The sequence below is a fragment of the Temnothorax americanus genome, unplaced genomic scaffold (genome assembly GCF_048541705.1).
Source record: "Temnothorax americanus isolate GAGA-0224 unplaced genomic scaffold, ASM4854170v1 Scaffold12, whole genome shotgun sequence".
NCBI classification, from domain to species: Eukaryota; Metazoa; Arthropoda; class Insecta; order Hymenoptera; family Formicidae; genus Temnothorax; species Temnothorax americanus.
Window position 1 is genome coordinate 777,905 of NW_027509253.1, and position 20,056 is coordinate 797,960.

The window sequence follows — 20,056 nt, forward strand, 5'->3', positions numbered from 1 at the left end:
TGTATATTTAACATATATCAAATTTAGGTACTTATCTAATACTTGGTTCTCACGAAAGGACCAAAGTTAGTTAACTTTTGTGTATATAAAATCAATTATTTTATTGAAAATAATTATAAGATATGTATAACACTATATCATGTATAAATATACGAGTATGAATGGAATATATCGTACTGCTTCATATATAAAGATAGATAGATATATTTATTGGCTCCCCTCAGGGTTGCAAGGCGTTTTGTAGGGACGTTCCCAACCCTTTACATTCACTTAACTTACCTTAGCCTATTTCACATTTAACCTTACAAACTATTCGCCCTACCTATTTTTACACACACACACACACGCTCGCAAGTTCCCTATCTCTGTGGACTTCCGTTTCCGTTTACAAACTCCTCACTCCTCCTCTTTCTCTCATTCACTCCTTCCCTCCCTTACCTCCCAGTCCCCTCCATCACCCTCTCCCTCCCTTACTCTCTCTAATTTCCTCAGTTATCTCTCCCCCTCCCCTTCTTCCCCCAATACCTCCCCCACCGCTTCCTGCCATGATCTCCCTCCTCCCCAATCTGCACAGTCTTCCCACACGTGTTCCCACGTCTCCTCCCCCCCTCCACACACCCTGCACACTCTTCTCTCCTCTGCCATCCAATGTTTCACCCCCCTCATACCACCTCCCAGCCTGTATCTAGCCACCCTCTGCCACCTATTTTCTCCCCAGTTCTTTTTTAAGTACTCCGGTATCCCCTCCCCTTTTATCATGCCATACCACTTGTTAAATTTTGCCTCTCCTATCTCCTTCCACCTCTCTTCTCTTTGCATTCTCTTTTCTCTCTCAAGCACGTCCTCCCCCCTCCACATCCCATCCTCCCTCAGCTCCTCCACCTCCTCTATCTTCCAGCCCCTGCTCTCCGCCGCTTCTTTTCTCTCCTCCTCCCATCCCCCCCTGCTCACCCCTCTTTTCGCCCTCCTCTTTACCTCCTCCCAGCATTCCCTTGCCAGCTCCCCTCCCTTTCCTTCCTCCAATTTTTCTCATACCCCCATGCTCTCATAACCGCCCTTCCTCTTAGTTTCTCCCTTTGTAACTCCTCCCTAATCATATATCCCGGTATACATCTTTCCACTCCCAACACCCACCTTAAATATCTTTCCTGTAATCTCTCTATCTCCCCTCTTTCCCTCCACTCCCTTATTTCTACTCCGTAACTTATCACCGTCCATATCAACTTATCAAACAACCATATTCTCCTACCCCAATCCCCCCCAAACCTCCTCTTTCCGATCCCCCATACTTGTCCCAGCAACGCCGCCCCTCTCCTCGTCCTCTCTTTTACATGTTCATCCTGCCTCCTATTACATTTTACTACATATCCCAAGTAGCAGAATTTTCTCACCTCCTCTATTATCCTACCCTTCCACCTCCAACTCACCTTTTTCCATCTTCCTCCCCCTTTTCTGCATTTCATTATCTTCGTTTTTTCACTGTTCAATACCAATCCCTTTCTGTCCAAATACCCCTCCAGTTTTCCTATCATTCCTTTCATATCTTCCTCATTCTCCGCTAACATCGCTATATCGTCTGCATAAGCCAGTGTATATATCTTTCTTCCTCCCAGCTTTATTCCACCCCAGCCCCCTTTTTTCAGTTCATCGTCAATGTCCGCCAGCAGCAAGGTGAACAGAATCGGACTTAACGGACACCTTTGTCTGACTCCTCTTCCTGTCCAAAATCTCTCTCCCATTTCCTCCCCCACCCTTACTCTGCATATCGTCTCCCCTAGCAGTTCTTTACACCTCTCCACCAAGCCCTCTCTTACTCCCCTTTTTCTCATGGCTTCCACTAGAATCCTCCTGTCCACCGAGTCAAAAGCTGCTTTTAAGTCTACGAACATCACCACCATTTTCCCTTTCTTTCCATTTACTTGCCTGTTTATCAGGTGATTCAATACGTAAATGTTGTCCGTGGTCCCAACCCCTCTTCTAAACCCTGTCTGACTCGGTGGCAGCAAGCCCTTCTCTTCAACCTCTTTCCTCAACCTTTCCGCCAGTACGGCAGCATACACTTTGTATGCCGTTTGTGCTAACGTCACCCCTCTGTAGTCCCCCACTCTTTCCCCCTCCCCCTTTTTTCCTATAGGCACTATAATTCCCTCCCTCCAATTTTCCGGCCACCCCTCTCCTTTCCACACTCTATTGCACACTTCCCATAGCCATTCTTTTACTACCTCCCCTCCAAACTTCCAAACCTCATTCGGAATTCCATCACTTCCCAACGCTTTTCTCTCTCTAAGCTTCCTCACTACCTCCCACACCTCTTCTCTCCTTATCTCCTCTTTCTCCTCCCTCCTCTCCCCTCTTCTTGTTCCCATCACCACCCTCCCATTCACTCCTCCCAACAACTCTTTAAAGTACCCATCCCATTCCTGCATACTAATTCCCTCATTCACCCTCTTTCTCCTCTTTCTCTCCCTGTTTACCACCTTCCATACCTGCCCCTCCGTCCTGACCTCCTTTACTTCTTCCTCCCATTTTTCCACTTCTCTTTTTTTCTTCTTTTCACATAGCTTCTTGTATCGCTGTTTTTCCTCCCTGTAACTGTCCCCCTCTCCTCCTTCCCTTCTCCATTTCCTTAACATGTTGCTAACTCTCTTTTTTCCCTCCCTACATTCCTCATCCCACCAGCCCTTTCCTCCGCTTTTTTTGCCCCTTCCATTCACTTCCCTTAATACCTCCCTTATCCTCCCCTTCAACCTCTGCCACTCTTCCTCCACTCCTCCTCCTCGAGCTTGCCTGTCCCCCATTAACTCTCTAAATTTTTTCCTGCCCTCTTCTGACCAGTCCCCTCTCCCACTTCCGCTCCTTCCCCCCTTCCCCTTATCCATACCTTCCTCCCACCCTTCCACCCACGCCGTCACTGGCTGATGGTCTGAATCGACCTTCTCTTCTACCACCACCCGTTCTACCCTTTCCTTTGTCTTCCTGTCCCCTAACACGTAGTCAATCACCGACTCCCCTTTTCCCCCTGTATACGTCCCTCTAATTCTCCCGTTAAAAATCGCCCACCCATGTTCTTCCAAGAATCTACACAATTTTTTTCTTTCCTCATTTACCTTGCCATCCTTTGATCCCTTTTCTCCTTCCCCCCTCTCTTCTCCCTTTTCCACGAACCCCCCTTCCTTTCCGGTCCTTGCGTTAAAATCCCCTCCTATCAGCACTCTCACTCCCCTCTCAATCTCCTCCACCCATTCTTTCTGGTCTTCCAACTTCCGGTCCATATCCTTATTTATATATACTCCCACTACCCTTCACCACTTTTTTCCAAGTTTTACTTTTATCGATACTATCCCTTCTTTATCTTTTTTCGTCTTCTCTCTTTCCATTTTGATCCCTACCCTCACCCCTACTATCTTTTCTTCTATCGCCCTTCCTTTCCGGCTCTTCCTCCCTGCTTTCTGCACTTCCCATACGTAACCTCTTGGCATTTTTTCTTTTATCTTTTCCCACCCCTTACCGTCCACCCGACGTTTCGCATAACACCATTACGTCCCAATCCTCCAGCCTTTTCCAAAACTCTTTATCTTTATTTGTTAGCCCCGCCACCATCCAAAAGGCCACCTTATAAATACTACTTCCCCCCCTCTCCCTCTCCTCTCTCCCTCCTCTCCCTCTTCTTCTTCCCCACTTCCACCCAGTTCCTCTCTCTTATCCATCTCAATTTCTGCTCCTCTTTCTTCCCCCCTACCCGTTCCCTCTCCCTCCTCTATTCCCCCTGCCTTTGCTCTTCCTCTCTTTCATTTTCTTTTCCTTTTCCTTGCCCTTCCTCCCAGCACCTCTCTCTGCCATTCCTAAGCATACCTCTAACCTCATCCCACACCTACCATTCCCTCTCTATCCATACTCTTCCCATCCCTATCCGTACCTTTTTACCCTCTCCTCTTGCCTTCCATGCCACTTGGTTTATCTTCCATTTTATCCTTCTTTCCTCCCATGTCAAGTCTTCGTCTATCCACGTATTTTCGCCTCTCAGTTTCCACTTATTTCTCATTATTTTCGCCTTCTCTTCTTCACTTCCCACTTTCACCACTGCCATACCCCCCTTCTCTCTTCTCCCCGCCTCTATTTTTCTAATCTCCTCTATCTTCACCTCCACGCCTAACTTTTTCATCACCTCCGCCACTCCCCCCTTTATTCCTCCCGCATCTTCCTTCACTCCTTTTATCAGAATGTTTCTTCTCCTTTCTCCCCTCTCCTTTACTTCGTACCTCCTTTCCAGCCTTTCCACCCTCTCCTTCCAATCAGCCTCTCCCCTCCCCTCCTCCCTCGGCCCTCCTCCGCTTTCCTCTCTACCTCTTCCTCCCCCGAGACCTCCTCCTTTTACTTCCATCTGCATCCCCTCCAGCTTTCGTTCCATGTCCTCTATTTTTTTCTGGAGCTCTCCTCTCTCCCTTCTCCACATCTCCTCTCTCTCTTTCAATTTGCTTTTTATCTTCTTTACTTCTTCCATCATTGCCTCCTTTTGCTCCTTCGCCACCTCTCTAATCTCCTCTCTCACTCCTCTTAACCCCTCCCTCATCTCCTCCCTTATTCCTCTCAACAACCCCTTCACATCCATATCCTCCCCCCCTGCCCCCCCCCTGGTGGCGTTCTCACCGTTTTGTTGCTTCTCTTCGAGAAGTCTTCGTCCTCTTCCCCCCCCGCGCCCTCTTCCTTCTCTATTTTATCCCTCTTTCTCTTAAACATCTCCTCTATACTTCCTTTCCTCTTGGAAAGCTCATCTATATTCCCCGTACTTCCGCGTCTCTCTTTCCCCAACCTATCCGCAAAATGCGCCATCTATCCTCTACTCTACGGCCGTACTACTTCCCGGCGTTATCCCGATGTCCCCAGAATTCCCTAGCCTTTAACTCTCGCGCTCTCTATCCTTCCCCTTCTACGCTCGTCTCTTTAACCTCAACCTTCCCAATTCTCCTTCGCCTCCACGGACTCTCCTCCCTTATCCTCCGCGCTGCCTCCACTTTCCTACCTTCCCTTTCCCTCACCGAGCTCACCTCTCACTCTCCACGCTCTCTCACTCGCTCTATCTCTCACACTCGCACCTCGCTTTTCGCTCGCACAAATCGCCAACTCACACCTAACCAACCGGAAACGGAAGTCCGACTGGTTTTATTAATATGTAATATCGAATAAATAGATTTTAGATAACCTTGGACTTGTTATATCAAGTGTCACAGACATGTCTAATGGAACACATTTAAATTATTATAATAAAATTAATTATGCTTTTGGAAGTTCACTTTGCGTACAATAGGGAATTTGCATAAAAAAAATATTGCATATTTTTTGTTTGTAATTTAAATATACAATTTTATAAATTTATTTACAACAAAATTTTAAATTTTAATCAATAAATAGGTAGTCAAAAATGAAATGAAATTTTAATAATATTTGAACTTTTTTGTGCTGTGAGAAAACGATTTTGATTGGCTGACAAGTGCATGACGTCACATTGCAATAGTCTCAACTCTCCGTCTGCTAAGCTGCGTTTGGAAACGTCACCCGAGTGCACACGAGTATACTCCCTTCTCTTTCTATCTCAGCGAGTTATAGGTTATGTCAGCGTCAAACGGGAAGATTCTATTTGTATTCTAACGTTTTTATCTTGAGGTACATAAAAGAACAGTTTACCTGGTGTTTTAATAACAGTACTTTTACATAAAGGTACAAAACACGCTTTATGTGTTTTTGCTTTACTCATTTTTTAAAATAAATGATTGTTTCAATGGTTAAAGGTATTACTTTACTGCGGTGTGACGTCACACGGCGTTCGGGAAGACTCGGTCGTTTCCGGACCGTTTTCGGCATTTCAAATAATGCAATATTTTATTATTTATTTTCTCGGTTATTTTGCGTTAAAAAATTACGAAAAAAAAATACAATTAAAAGAACATACAAATTATTTAATGCAATTTAAAAAAAAAATCATGCAAATTCCCTATTACCACAAACTGATGCTGGTGCTACTTATAACACTAAGTTAATATAAGATATTTTTAGAAAGATATAATTACTAAAAATGATTGATGTAAGAATTGAATATACTGATAATACGATACTTTTCAGATGTAGAATTCAAATTAAATATGAAACAACTCCATACTCTCCTGCATTACGTTGGCTAACACCTGCGCAAACTACTCTGATGGTGTTTATATCCCTTCCTATTGTCTAACAATAAGGTAAACTGGCTAAACAAAGATATTCTTTTGCATGATGAATGAATTTTTTCTACGTGAACAAAGTGTATAAAAGTACTTTTTTAGCTAATATATACACGCCAGAGCATAATTTCCTTGCCAGGACACTCTATCTGTCAAATTTACGTACTCAGCTACGGTAAGAATTTATATAAAAGCAATACCAGTTAGTATTTCTATGCATTCATTCATTTATTTATTTACATGAAATTAATGATATTTGATTAATTTATTATTGATAAAAATAATAAAAATTTGGAGAAATAAGAATGGAATGCTTTAGTAAAAAAAATTTATATATATAAATATTTAATTTTTTTTACTAAAGCATTCCATTCTTATTTCTCCAAATTTTTATTATTTTTATATATAAACGTGAATTCCTATATTAATTTTCTAGCTATATTAATTTTCTATCCTAATTTCCTATATTTTATAAATTACTTTAATAAAATTAAAATAAAATATATATTTAATTTTTATTGACAAATTTTTAACATTTTTAGATTTCAGTACCCAAAAATTTTAAAGTTGTTACGTCCGCACATTTAGAAAGTATATGCGAAGGCCCGGAGATAGCCGTATATACATTTCTTCAAAGTAGACCGGTACCATCTTATGCGGTGATTATTGCTGTGGGCTCACTAGAGAAAAGACGTCTTAATAATAGGACCGATGTATTTGCCGAAAACAAATTTATTGACACGTGTATGAATACGTTTCATTTTGCCACGATTGAAACCATATGTTGGAAATTGCCGAACGTTTGTGTGGACCTTATATATATGTGTGTGTGGGATAATAAAATATTAACTAAATATCTTGATATATATTATTTATTTAAATTAATTTAAATTTAAGTTGCTTTACATTTATTTTTTGATATGTTTATTTAAATTTATACATATAACAAATTTTTCTTTTGTGGATTGTCAATCTTCTTTGTTTATTGTAATTACTTTTTTGTTATTACATTTAAAATGAAATCTCTAGGCAGATACGATATATGCGTGCTTCCACCAAGTGTGGCACATTTCGAAATAAAATGTCCCTGCGTGATATTTATTTCGCCGACACTACTTGGCGGAGATTGTTCTTCTATCAGGAAATTCGCTCGAAATGTTTCACAGAGCTGTGGGCAGAAAATTTAGTTACGTACGTGTTTGAATTATGAGCATTTGTGGTTGAATAAGAGTTTTAGCATTTTTATTAGCAGGAAAATTGAAAGCAAAATATGGTTATGTGAAGACATAAAGTCTTTATCTCGAAAGGGAAGGATTAACGAATTTGAATGCTATAGTAAGATTTTAACTTTGAAAATAAAATAAGAAATAATGTTATCAAAAATAATAATATTCTATATTGTATAATACATAATAAACACACACAAATTCCTGCATTCTTATTGGATAATATTTTCTGAAATTGTATTATAGATCCAAAATCTTTCAAATATCGGCTTGCTAAGATGTTTATTACCCAATTTGACGGGTTGGTCGCCTCACAGAGCTATTAAATATGTGCCTTACGAAGTGGGATATGTACTCTTAGATCATTTGGAAAATATGTTAGGAGGACCCTCAGTATTCGAACCATTTCTTAAATATTATTTTTGTAAATTAGCATTTAAAAGTATCAACACTACGGATTGGATAAACTACTTGAATGCATATTTTTTTGACAAGAAGATGGTAACGTACCTTTTATACAAATAAACTACAGTTGCACTAGTATTCATATGCTTGGCATTAGAAATAATGATTTTAATGTTGTTCTCAGATATTAGATTGTGTTGAATGGAACTCGTGGTTCTATAATATTCCTTCTGCATCTATCTTGCCGAGAGTGACCGCACGTGAAACAAAGTGTTTCGACTTAGCGAGAGAATGGGTCAAATGGGATAATAACACCCATAGTATACCTTCAATGACATATGGAGATCTTGACGACGCCGAGAAAATAATATTCTTAAACTACCTACTTTTTTATTTTTATACTGATTTGTGCACGGAAAAACTGGAATCAATTTCATGTTGTTACTCTCTTGATTCCAGAAATGGTGAAATACGGTAAATATGCATATTTTCATTTAGACTGATTCACTGCAATTACTCAATGTAAATCGTACGTATTTCACAGGTTTGTTTGGCTGCTATTGTGCATTAAAATTCGATGGGCTGAAAAAGTTGAATCAGCTTTGAAGTTTGCCACTGAATATTGTTCGCCAAATTATGCATGTCCTATATTTCAACATTTGTACAAATGGACAAAAATGCGTCGATTAAAACCTATAAAAAAAATAAAGAGAAAGTGTTACATAAGACCCAAGAAGAATTAAGGCCGGTTTTCACACGCAATGATTGGTGGCGCCAGGCCGCGCCAGTCGACTAATGCCAGTAAAAATGCAAGTGTAAACACTTGATGCAAACTGGCGCTAGTAATGTGGCGTTTACTGGCGGTTATTGGCCAAAGCATATAACCTCAAAATTTGAGGTTATATGGTTGTTGTCATTTACTGTGTGTTTAATAAATGTTAAATATTTTTCATATTATACGCCAATCACTGTGTAAACACTTGTGAGTTTGCCAGTTGGTTCTGGCGCCAATGAATGCCAGTCAGTTGGCGCCACCAATCATTGCGTGTGAAAACCGGCCTTTAGATACAATTTTACACCTAAATTTATAATTACTTTTTTAATAATTAACGAAATTAATAATTAATTAACCCCAAATTTTTGTTTTTACGTAAAGGTGCCTTTTGCACATTGATACTCGACCCGCTCATTTTTCAGTGAACAAATATCTTCAAAAATAATATTTTTTATTTTATATATATCCGTAAAATATTACTATTTGAAGATATTACTTGAAAATAATTAATATTTTACGTATTTTGAAGTCTATTTTTGCTTGTACTTGACGATCAACGACGATTCAGCGTCAACGCTGGATGTTGAATAAATTCAATTTCATTTTTTGACACTAGCGTCAAAGCGAAACCACGTGACCCTAGAAATAATATTTTTTATATTCATTTATATTATATAAATAAATTTATATATATATATACATATATATATATATATATATATATATATAACGTATTACATATTATTTGTTAAGAATACATCCAAACGAATCAAGAGACACGGTAGTGTCTCGCTCCAAGTACACGCGAAGCGAGACCGCACCGTGACTCTTTTACGCGATGCGACGAGTTGCAAATACTCGAGATGTTAAGATCTCAATAACTAGTGAACGGATCAAGTTCTAAGTAGTCTTGATCGATAGCTTGGGGTCGATTTATGTAATAAAAGTGTTTTTACTTTTCCCTTACGTGCTCTACGAGCGGAGATATTTCGACCCAAAGTCCAAATGTGAAAATTTTTTTATTAAGATACTATACGTCGTCGTCTCTCAATCAGAGAAACGTAACTTTTATTACTTTTAACGGTAGATAGCTCTTGATTTCCGATAAGTCGCGCGCGCATTATTATCGATCTAGTAGGTAAATTAGGTCAATATATAGACTTATCGGTATGTATAACGACAGAATTAAAGCAATGTGAAAGAATCGAACTATTTAAACGTATGTTAAAAGAATATATTGTACCTCATGTAGAAGAATTGAGAATTGATGTAAAGACATTTGATATAAAAAATAGCTAAGAGAAGGCTAATAAAGCTCAATCTCCCTCTCCCTTTTCCTTTCTTTTTCCCTTTTTTCCTCTTCGTCCACGCTCTCTGGTTTGTCTTGCCAGCGTCATCAGAAATTATTACGTATATATTGTATGCATATCAATGTTTACTTACATTGCATAATTTTAATAATATAGTACACATTCTAAAAACCTTTTGAGGGACAAAATCACTGAATGTGTTAGTATGAGTAAAATTGAAAATAGAACGCAAAAAATATCACTTTTTACGTAATCAAAATCTCGGAATTGACTGTACCGATTTTATTCGGACTGGTTAAACAGCTCGCAATCGACAGCTTATATCGATTATGTCAGAAAAATGCCCTCAAGAAAGCTGGTTAAAAGTTTCAGAGATATTTTACTCAAAAGCTTGACGGAAAGTTCCAGACAAACTTGGCATACATAGCACCTTGACATTTATGCATTGACGTAGTTAGTTCTTTTTCCGTTTACTTGACATCGCTTGACATTTGAAAATGATTTTACATATGCGTCAGATATTAAAGTTTAGCGGATATTATTCCTATTGTGAATGCGTAAATGCGTGAATACATTATGCAAATAAAGTAGATATGACAATGTCTAGACAGTAAAAAATTTAATGTTTCAGAAAGTCCACTTTAAATTTTGTGTTAAAATAACTCATTCATCGTGTTATTTTAACACAAAATTTAGAGTGGACTTTCTGGGACATTAAATTTTTTACAGTGTAAAATTAAAATCAATACTCATTTATACGCATATATTGCACGCGTGAATTATGTATATGTATATGTATATGTGTCTAAATAAAATCTGAACAAGGATATTCTAATGTGTTAAGTCAGTACACGATAGCATGCGTAAAATACAATGCAAAATAATTATAATATATTTATATTAAAATAAATGGGTAAGTAATTAAAAACTTGATAATGAAATTAACAAGTAGCAAGTAAAAAGATTTGGGTTGATCGTTCAACAGTGCGTAAGTTAACGTTATATCAACCTTTAATAACTAATAAGATACATAATTGTAATACATCGGACGGTTCGCTTGTGTTTTGAGTCGTCTTCAGCGATGTGCTAACAGTCAAAATCAAAGAATAATCAGCAGTGAAACTTTCCACGAAAAAGTGACATTTGATTAATAATAATCATAGTTTGTGATATGATTGAAACAGAAATAACAGTCAGGACAAAGAAAGTAAAGTCACACACTCACCAGAGTTCAGAGAACGCGAGAATAAGAAACGTATATTCGTAACTTTGTATCTTCAAATTAGTTTTAAAGTTTAGTTTATTTTATTTAAGCTATAACTTGTGAGTGTTAATATATTGAATATTCAATTAGTGAAAAGAATCCGAATAAAATCAAAATTAGAGCAAATACAATGCGTGCGTGTATGCGTGCAAGTTTCGTACAATAAGTAGATTTACGCTTGCCAGCATATATTCTAGCTTGTATATCTCTATTTAAATTGAAAATAATTGATGTAAAATATATAAGGAACATTTTTTTTTTCAATAAACTTAGAATGTTCTAACTATGTTAGTTCATATATACTTACGTGAAGATATATTGTATAATATATAATATAAATAATAATTATATTTTACATATCAGATATTAAAATAACAATTGTTTTACCTTTTTAATTAAATTATTTTACAACATATCTAAAACTCACACAATAATAATACTCACAAGCATAAAATAATAACACATAGTAATTTTTGTATATTCTCTTTCTGAATTCATTCTGTTATTATACGCATTGGCAAACTCCTCAGTAATTTCCACGATTGTGTGGTAAATATATCGTAACGGAAGCATCAGCTATTCAAACGTTCACAATTTTAATCGGCTGCGTCATTATCATGTATGTAGAAATATAATACATAACACAGAAACTATAAATATAGAGGAGATATGATTTAGTTTCGACTTCACTCTTGAGTGTTTCAATTGCCACGGTGCTTCCACTTTTTATTGGTACGTATATGTATATAATATTAAATTGTATTTGATTATTTTCTTTATTTTACGCATTTATGTCTGTTTTTTTTTTCAAAAAATAAATAATGACATTTAGTTGTAGAACTTGTCTGTTTCGAAAAAATAAAGATACTATGAATCGACCGAACTTGTATAGCGTCGATGCTGAAGAAGAAATTGTAATCTCTGGTATTGCTGGCCGATTTCCTAACAGCGACAATTTAAAAGAATTTCAAGAAAATCTTTTTAACAAGGCGGATCTTGGTTCGAGCGATCATGGACGGTGGAATAATTGTAATAATTTTTTTTTAACATTAAGGAGGTTGGTTGTTCAAATCAATATGATAAGAATTAGTTCAAATTTATGGAGGATATTCGTCTATATGGGAATCTGTCGTCCATGCCAAAGTTGAAGACAATTGTCTGCATGGTTGTCGAGTAATTAATTAATTACGCAAAAATATTACGACACCTGTAATGTAACTCTCGAAAGCCTATTAAAAATGACAAGAATTTAATGAGAATAGATGCAAATAATTTTTTATATATTTAGGAAAGACTTTTACGAAGATTGATAGTTATCAAAAAATTGTAAAAATAAAACAGCATATTGCATATTGCATATTGCATATTGCAACGCATTTTGATTTTAATTTGTACAAACAACTTTAAAATTTTAATTTAAAACTTTAAGAACCTTAATTTAAAACCTTAAGAAACAGCTAATTAAATGCATTCCACATATTTATTTGCTAAAACTCGTTTATTTCATGCGTCGAAAAATTTGATTATTTAGAGTTTTCTCTCGCAATGGTCCCCTCTCGCCGCCTGCCCTGCAATGTGACAGCAACCAACCTCCTTATATTTTCAAAACTTAATTATTAGGAAAAATATTCGTTTTATATTATTATATATATTAATCGTAATTAAAGATTTGCAATATCTAATCCAATCATTTTTAAAAACGATATCAGAATCCAAACACGTACACAATATATATACATATAAAACAATTTTCGTAATTTATGTTAAAAATTAAAAATTATCTTTTATTAATTCAAACATTTTTATGGCTTTGTTATTTCTAATATCATAATTGAAAACGATCCAGATGCATATTATAAATCCTTAAAAACATTATTATTTTTTATGTAGAAATAAGTATATTACACTGGTCAACAAAATCTTATCGTTTTTAGATTGTTTTTAAGGGAATAGGTATTTTTTACTAATTTGGTTTCGCTGAACAAGAAGCTGGCCTTGAAAATACTAAATTGGCTCTGGTTTTTTAAATAAACGGTGTCAGAAGTGCCAAAAAACGTGTTTTTAGTCATTTTTGAACATCTGTATAAAAACAACGGGAGCACCGTATTTCTTAAAAAATAGAGCCAATTCATTATTTTTGTTTTCAGATTCGGATTCTACGGCAAAAAAATCTATCAGAATCAGTTGCTATATATTGGCCCGACAAAAAATCCGTGTTCCCCAGTGTTATATAAGTATTTCTTATAAAATATGACCTTATTTTCGCATTTTATGAATTGATGGGTGATTTAATTTACTTCTCTTGTCGTTGAAGTTCTGACTGTTATTTCTATTTCGATTATATTATAAACTATGATGTTATATAGATAGGCTAAGAGCCGTCGCACAAGACTTTCATCTGGTAACGTAACGTAACATAACGTGAGTCAATGCACAAGAAACGTACAACGCCGTATATAGCCGATACGTTTCTTGTGCGTTGATCCACGTTACGTTATCCTATAGGTACGTTACAATACGAGAGTCTTGTGCGGAGGATCTAAATTTTACTTGAATTTTCTCGCAGATTATACTACTTGTAGACCACCAAATTTTGAAATTATTTCTCGTTGGAGAGTGTGAGATTATTTTGATTCAGTTGTCACCGCTGAAGATCTGACTATTTAAAACAAAACCGAAATGTCCGATGTATTATATAATTATATATTAGTTATTATAACGTTAACTTACGTTAACGTATGCTTTGTCAACCGCATTGTACTGTCAAAGCCTTCTTTTACTTGTTATTATACTTTTTAATATATTTATTTCTTATATAGCTTATAATATGCCTCATCGAATTGGTAAAGTCAACAATATCAACAAATTTGATTCAGAATTTTTCAATATATCCGTAACAGAAGCTCATATAATGGATCCTATGACTAGAATGTTACTCGAGCATACTTACGAAGCAATTATCGATGCGGGTGTAAACCCAAAAGAATTACGGGGAACAAGAACGAGTGTTTTTACAGCAATTTCTGTGTCAGAGACTCGATCATATTTTACTTTTGAACCTCAGGTAAGATATATTTGATTAATATATTCAACATAATTAATATAAATTTATTTATGAAAATGATAACTATGTGTAAAATTCTTGTTGCAAATATGGAAATTTGTTTCCTTAGTATGTAAAGTTTAAAAAAATTATACAATAAGTAGTTTTTAATAATTTTACAAATAAATTTGACTTTTTATTTATTACAAACATGTATTGTAATTAGTTTGCTAGATTATCTATGACTGGATGCAACGTTTCTTTCGTGGCAAATAGAATTTCTTACTGGCTTGGCGTTACTGGACAATCGCATAATATTGACACTGCATGTAGTTCAAGTAACTTTGCTATAGTGAAAGCTTACGAGCAAATTCGGTCCGGAAGTTGCAATGCTGCCATTATCGCTTCCGCCAATTTATGTCTCCATTCTCATGTCCAAATTCAATTTTACAATCTAGGAATGTATTTATTATATCTTATTATATTGTATGTTACGTCATAAAAATTATTAATATTGTTGAACGGGGATAGTTTCGCCCCGGAGGCAAGATTTGCGATACTCGAAAGACCAAAGGGGGGTTCCCCTCACGACTATCAAATGTTTAACGCGGAAGCAGAAACGCATGCTACGAAATATTAAGCGAAGCGACTCACCGTGTCGGCCGTCGTCCCCGTGATTTCGTCAATCCTCGTCCTGTCCCCTGACTTGGCCGCTCCGTGGGTCTCGTTCGGCATGCGATGGTAAAACTCGTGCAAGCAAGCAAAATATAACATTTATTGAGTACTGGTTGTCGAGAAAATAACAACGTTTATCCATCCGGTTTCGATCAAACACAAGATAAATTCGATAAATAAATCAAGAATAACCGGTGGCGGGGTGTCGAGATTCATTTAACAGAAATAATATTACTGCGGACGCGAGACACCCCCGGAGTATTAATTGGGTCTCTAATAAACACGCTGAAGGTTCTATTCTCAAACAATTAATAATTTGAGTCGGAAATTATAACACGCAAGAATACTACACTTAACATCACTCATGAGCGTGAGGTTCAACGCAAAATGTCGCGAAATAATGGTACGTCACGCTTGGATTGCGTGAAAACCACGTCCGGAACCGTACGAGAACTCTGTCGCAATGATATCTTAACTTAACGCGAGATATTCGGCTCGGGCGCAACGGGGAGGCGCCGAGTCATTTAACCAAGCAAGTCGCGATATCGCTAATAATGTTGGGCGCCAGGTGTGGAGAAGGCCACACCACCTTTGACTCGGAATACGCGTCTAATAACCACGGAACGCCAGGAAGAACTACGCAAGTAACATCTAAACGCACGAAGCGTGTGAACGCCGGTAATTTCTTAACGCGAGTATAGGACGCAACGCAAGTAATACCGGACGCAAAGTTTCTCAACGCGAGAGCACAATTATCAACCCGTAATAACGAGATCCGAACACAAATCGATACGCTAACACCGACGCTCGAACACCAGAAGTTCCCGACGCGAAGAAACGGTAACGCAAATGACGAACTACCGGCCCGTATACGGCCGTACACCCAGGTCACGAGGACAACGCAATATACTCGCGATATCGAACTCATTAACGCCTATCGCGATCTCCAGGAATTCGCCACAACGCTTGTACCACGGTTCCGCGGCCACGATACCATCCCGAGGCCCTTCGCTCTCGTTATCGATCGCGAAATTACACTCAATCTTAACATACGTTATCCCGAGCGAGAGCGTGTACCGGAGGGCGGTGTCGTGGCTTTACATATCGCGATTTACGGGCAACCTCACCGGGGATACGCCTCCTCCTGGGCTCCTCGCCGTCGCCTTCCACCACGATCCTCGATCCTCCAGACAAATATCGAAATACCCGACTCGGGGTGGCTATCGCGTATCTTACGAAACGTATCTCGCCGACGGACGACCAGAGAGTGAAAACGCTAGACCCGCTCGATTGCGGAATCGATACGGTACCCCTTCCTGAGGGGCGCGCGAGCCAATCGGGCGCGAGCTTGCAAGCCCGCGGTGTCCCGGCGCAGTGCTGTCGATACGAGATCCTTCGGGGGCGTGCAACGGTCCCTCGGCGGCGTGCGACTCCTCAATTCTGTCCTTAGCAGCGGACGGAATTCGGTTCTCGCCGGTGTGCCTCCGGTTTGACCCTGGGGCGGTGATCAGTCACCCCGTAGGTCGATGTTTTGTGGAGATCATTTGCTGAAGCCGGGTGTTTACCCAAGCGCTTGGGGCCCCGCTATCGGCGGCCTCGTCCGTCGCTGCCGCACGTGCCGCCCGCCTGCCGCGCTGCTCTCGACAGCCCGCGATCTCTGCTGCTTCCGCGTTTGCCACCCCTCCCGGGTTATCGATCGTCCTTGATTTCCTTCGCCAAGTACTCCCTCGAAGGCTTGCCGTGGTGTGGGTGAGGTGCCGCGCGTATTACATTGCAAAAAAAAAAGAAAGTAATCAGAATGCGGAAACGCGATTAAATACGACCCCTGGAGATCTCGCCGTTGCCTCCCTCGTCCGTCCCTGGGCGCGAAATTCCGCGTCTTGTGACGGCGGCGGGGCGCCGCGACGAGGCGGCGAGCCGCAACGTCACAGTATATACATATATACATATATAGTATAATTTATGAAGGCCAAATAAAAAGTTTTTTTCTCATACCTGTAGTCCAATAAGACTCAATAAAAAATTTAAAATATTATCAAAAATATTTTTATTATCACTTGTTAAAATATCTGTAAGTGATATGCCGTAAGATCTCAAAACAATATCACATTTCTGGATTGCCTTGGCAAACACTGGGAATTTCATTAGAGCGCGACCTATATTAAAATTTTAATAAATTTTCTAAGTTTCAATATATAGATATGTAGAGAAGACCGGGGCTAAGCCAACACTATTTTTTCAAAGGCAATTTTTTATATTTAATTAAAATTTTTAGGCAAATTTTCAATGGTATATATTTAAAGAGTGTTTCTTCAGGTACAAAATTGATTCAGGAAGTTTTGCTGTACGTCGCTTTGTTTTGCCGCCAGGAAAGGAAAAGTGACGCGAAAACAAATTTTCAAATTGAAAAATGCCGGGGTGAACTCGACACTTTGCCTGATCGACACAATTTGATCTGGAACTTATTTTTTATCGTCTGAAACTAAATATACATTTGTTTATCGTGTATTTAGAAAGTACAAAAATTTGGAATTAAGTAAAACAATTATTGGAAATAATAAGAACAAAAATTGTTCAACAATTTCAATTATTTTCATCTGAACTCATGTCTGAAAAACAATTTATGCAAGTAAATTCGCGATACACTTGCGCACACATTTGCCATATGCTGCATTACAAGCATCGTTTATTATTGGGAACCAATAAAGCAGCGTGTCGACTTAGCCCCGAACGTCGTTTTTTACTTTTGTTACTCCAAAAATATAAAAATTTTGAAAATATGCAAAAATTATTATCGGATTCGTATAAAGCATCGAACTTCCCATCAAAATCACTTACCGGCAGATTCGCAAGAGTAAAGCTCGATGAAAAAGTAGACATTTTCGAGAGATCAGAAAAATTACTTTTTACTATCAAAAACGCTTATGTCGCGTTAAAAATTACACTATAACTCAGAATGTTACCAAATTCCGTTGATAATACTGGCACATAAAGACGCATTTACAGTAGGAATGGCAAGTTTCTACGATAGATTTAAATTGGCAAAAAGTTTAGTGTCAAGTTAGCCCCGTTGTCGGCTTAGCCCCGGTCTCCCCTACATCCATCCGAGTATTTAGATATTTATATTTTTTTTGTTATTGGTAAGAATACGTAAGAAACTGTAGCCTCTTCCCATATTGTAGTATTTGTTTTAGGATAAAATTTAATTTTATTCGTTAACTGTAATAATTTAAGTTCTTAATAAATGGTATACAATAAATCAAACTTTTACGTATATATCATTATAAGTTTGATAACATACTAGATAAGAATATGTTAAATTATGATCATGATTTGTACACTCTATATTTGTACATTCTGTATACTTATATATTCTGTGACTTAAAATTCTTCTTTGATGAATGTACATTTAAAATATTTTATAATACTATATATTTACTTACTCATCCCAAACCATTGAGATCCTAATCCAGAAAATATAAAACAAATCGGTCTTCTGACATATGGAGTATGTTTTATTTTATTAATTGTATTATGAGATATTTTAGACCCAGTTATCATGTATCCTCTGTAAGGATGACCTTCTATATCATCATTATGAATATGATGTAGCAGAGATATAAACTCAGCATCTATTGGTCGATTTCGCACCTGCATTCAGTAACAAGAATGTACATCCTATAATTCTTGGAATAATTTTACACAAAAAAAGACGATAATATTATCTTATTCTGCAGTGTTTTACTTTAGAAATTATTAAATGCATTATATATATTATTACTTAATATATTAAATAAATATATATTTAATACATTGACTTTTCTTTTTTGTGCAAATTTGAAATAATTTCAAAAGTGATTGTGTACGCAAATATCTTTTTAGACACTATATAAATACACGTGTGTATATTTAATTGTTATGTTTGTTATATTTATATAATAATACAAAAAACTAATGTAAAAAATTATTTCTGAAATAAATGCCATTATAATATTTGCTTACATCATTTAAGATAATTTTAACTGCTTCCTCCATACGACCAGATACAGCTACAAGCCTAGGTAAGTCATCATTCGAAGCTCCATTGTTGATTTTTTGTTTAGGATTTGATTTTAATAATATGTGGCTATTAGCCCCTCCAAACCCAAAAGAATTGATAGCTACATAACCACCCTCCCATTCTGTTGGTTCAGTGACGATCTTTATTCTTCCTTCGATAATAGCAGTTAACTCTTTTCGCGGACGCTTGAAGTGTATAGTAGGCGTAATTATACCAGTTTCCATCGCTAATAATACCTTAAAAAATCACATCTTTTTAATAACAGTAATTATATAGTAATTATTTTATATAAATGTATTATATACATATGTATTATAATTGTAACAATATAAAAAAATATAAATTGCTATAATCACATTTTAAGCAAAGTCAGTGCTAATTAAATTATTTTATTACGAATGTACCTTTGCGATTTGACAAAGGCCACTGGCGGGTTCGGAATGTCCAATATTCGATTTTACCGAGCCCATCAATAAAGGAGTGTTTCTTTTAGAGCATATAGTTTGGTCAATAGACATAACTTCTACGGGATCACCAGCAAGAGTACCAGTTGCATGGGCCTCCATGTAAGATAACTCACTGGGCATGATCTCACATTCCTCGTAAAATGTATTCAACAATATTTTTTGCTTTTCGACCGATGGAAAAGTAATACCTTCTTCTTTAAAACCATCGCAATTTACTTTACCATGTACGAGGGTTGCATATATTCTTCTTGCATTTTTTGCCTTTTGCAGATATACTACCGCGACCGTATCGCCACGCATATATCCGGTGCCTTCCTCGTCAAAGGGTTTACAATAACCATCAGAAGATAGAACCCCTAGAAGGAAATTAATTCATGTTATTAAATAAAGTTCTTCAAGCTTCGATTCAATATCTAAATGTAAGGATAAAAAGGAAGCATGCGGGCTTGCTTATAAAACGTTATAGACAAAGAGTGCGATTGTTTCACAGAGCACGTTATTGGATAAACAAAAACGTAAAATAATAACATAATCTTAATATAATTTAATTTAATAATTAAATATAATATAATATAATAATATAATAATATAATATATATATAATATAATATTATTT

At 37.0% G+C, this 20,056-nt stretch overlaps 2 protein-coding genes and 1 long non-coding RNA gene across 6 annotated transcripts; 2 read left to right on the forward strand and 1 right to left on the reverse strand.

Annotated features, from left to right (window-relative positions):
* Positions 1 to 6,032: 6,032 nt before the first annotated feature.
* LOC143908919 (uncharacterized) lies at positions 6,033 to 6,940 on the forward strand. The gene is made up of 3 exons (XR_013260307.1): positions 6,033 to 6,233; positions 6,318 to 6,390; positions 6,758 to 6,940. It is a non-coding gene; the product is annotated as an uncharacterized LOC143908919 (long non-coding RNA).
* A 131-nt stretch (positions 6,941 to 7,071) lies between these two features.
* Positions 7,072 to 19,827, reverse strand: LOC143908914 (fatty acid synthase-like). 3 transcript variants are annotated; one of them, XM_077426766.1, is made up of 10 exons: positions 19,378 to 19,827; positions 18,916 to 19,209; positions 18,357 to 18,564; positions 14,893 to 17,069; positions 14,603 to 14,692; positions 9,865 to 10,004; positions 8,942 to 9,260; positions 7,952 to 8,539; positions 7,731 to 7,849; positions 7,072 to 7,383 (listed from the first exon to the last, which is right to left on the reverse strand). In XM_077426766.1, exons 1-4 carry the CDS (start codon positions 19,738 to 19,740, stop codon positions 16,903 to 16,905), a joined length of 1,032 nt encoding a protein of 343 aa, XP_077282892.1. In that variant the 5' UTR covers positions 19,741 to 19,827; the 3' UTR covers positions 7,072 to 7,383; positions 7,731 to 7,849; positions 7,952 to 8,539; positions 8,942 to 9,260; positions 9,865 to 10,004; positions 14,603 to 14,692; positions 14,893 to 16,902. The 3 variants fall into 3 exon arrangements, with proteins under 3 accessions (XP_077282892.1, XP_077282895.1, XP_077282893.1); XM_077426769.1 differs by lacking the exon at positions 7,731 to 7,849 and having other exon boundaries at positions 8,233 to 8,539; XM_077426767.1 differs by lacking the exon at positions 7,731 to 7,849.
* Positions 11,824 to 14,755, forward strand: LOC143908916 (fatty acid synthase-like). Of its 2 annotated transcripts, none has more exons than XM_077426770.1 (4): positions 11,824 to 11,927; positions 12,028 to 12,224; positions 14,015 to 14,259; positions 14,465 to 14,755. In XM_077426770.1, exons 2-4 carry the CDS (start codon positions 12,065 to 12,067, stop codon positions 14,738 to 14,740), a joined length of 681 nt encoding a protein of 226 aa, XP_077282896.1. In that variant the 5' UTR covers positions 11,824 to 11,927; positions 12,028 to 12,064; the 3' UTR covers positions 14,741 to 14,755. The 2 variants fall into 2 exon arrangements, with proteins under 2 accessions (XP_077282896.1, XP_077282897.1); XM_077426771.1 differs by having other exon boundaries at positions 11,844 to 11,927; positions 12,034 to 12,224.
* Positions 19,828 to 20,056: the final 229 nt, after the last annotated feature.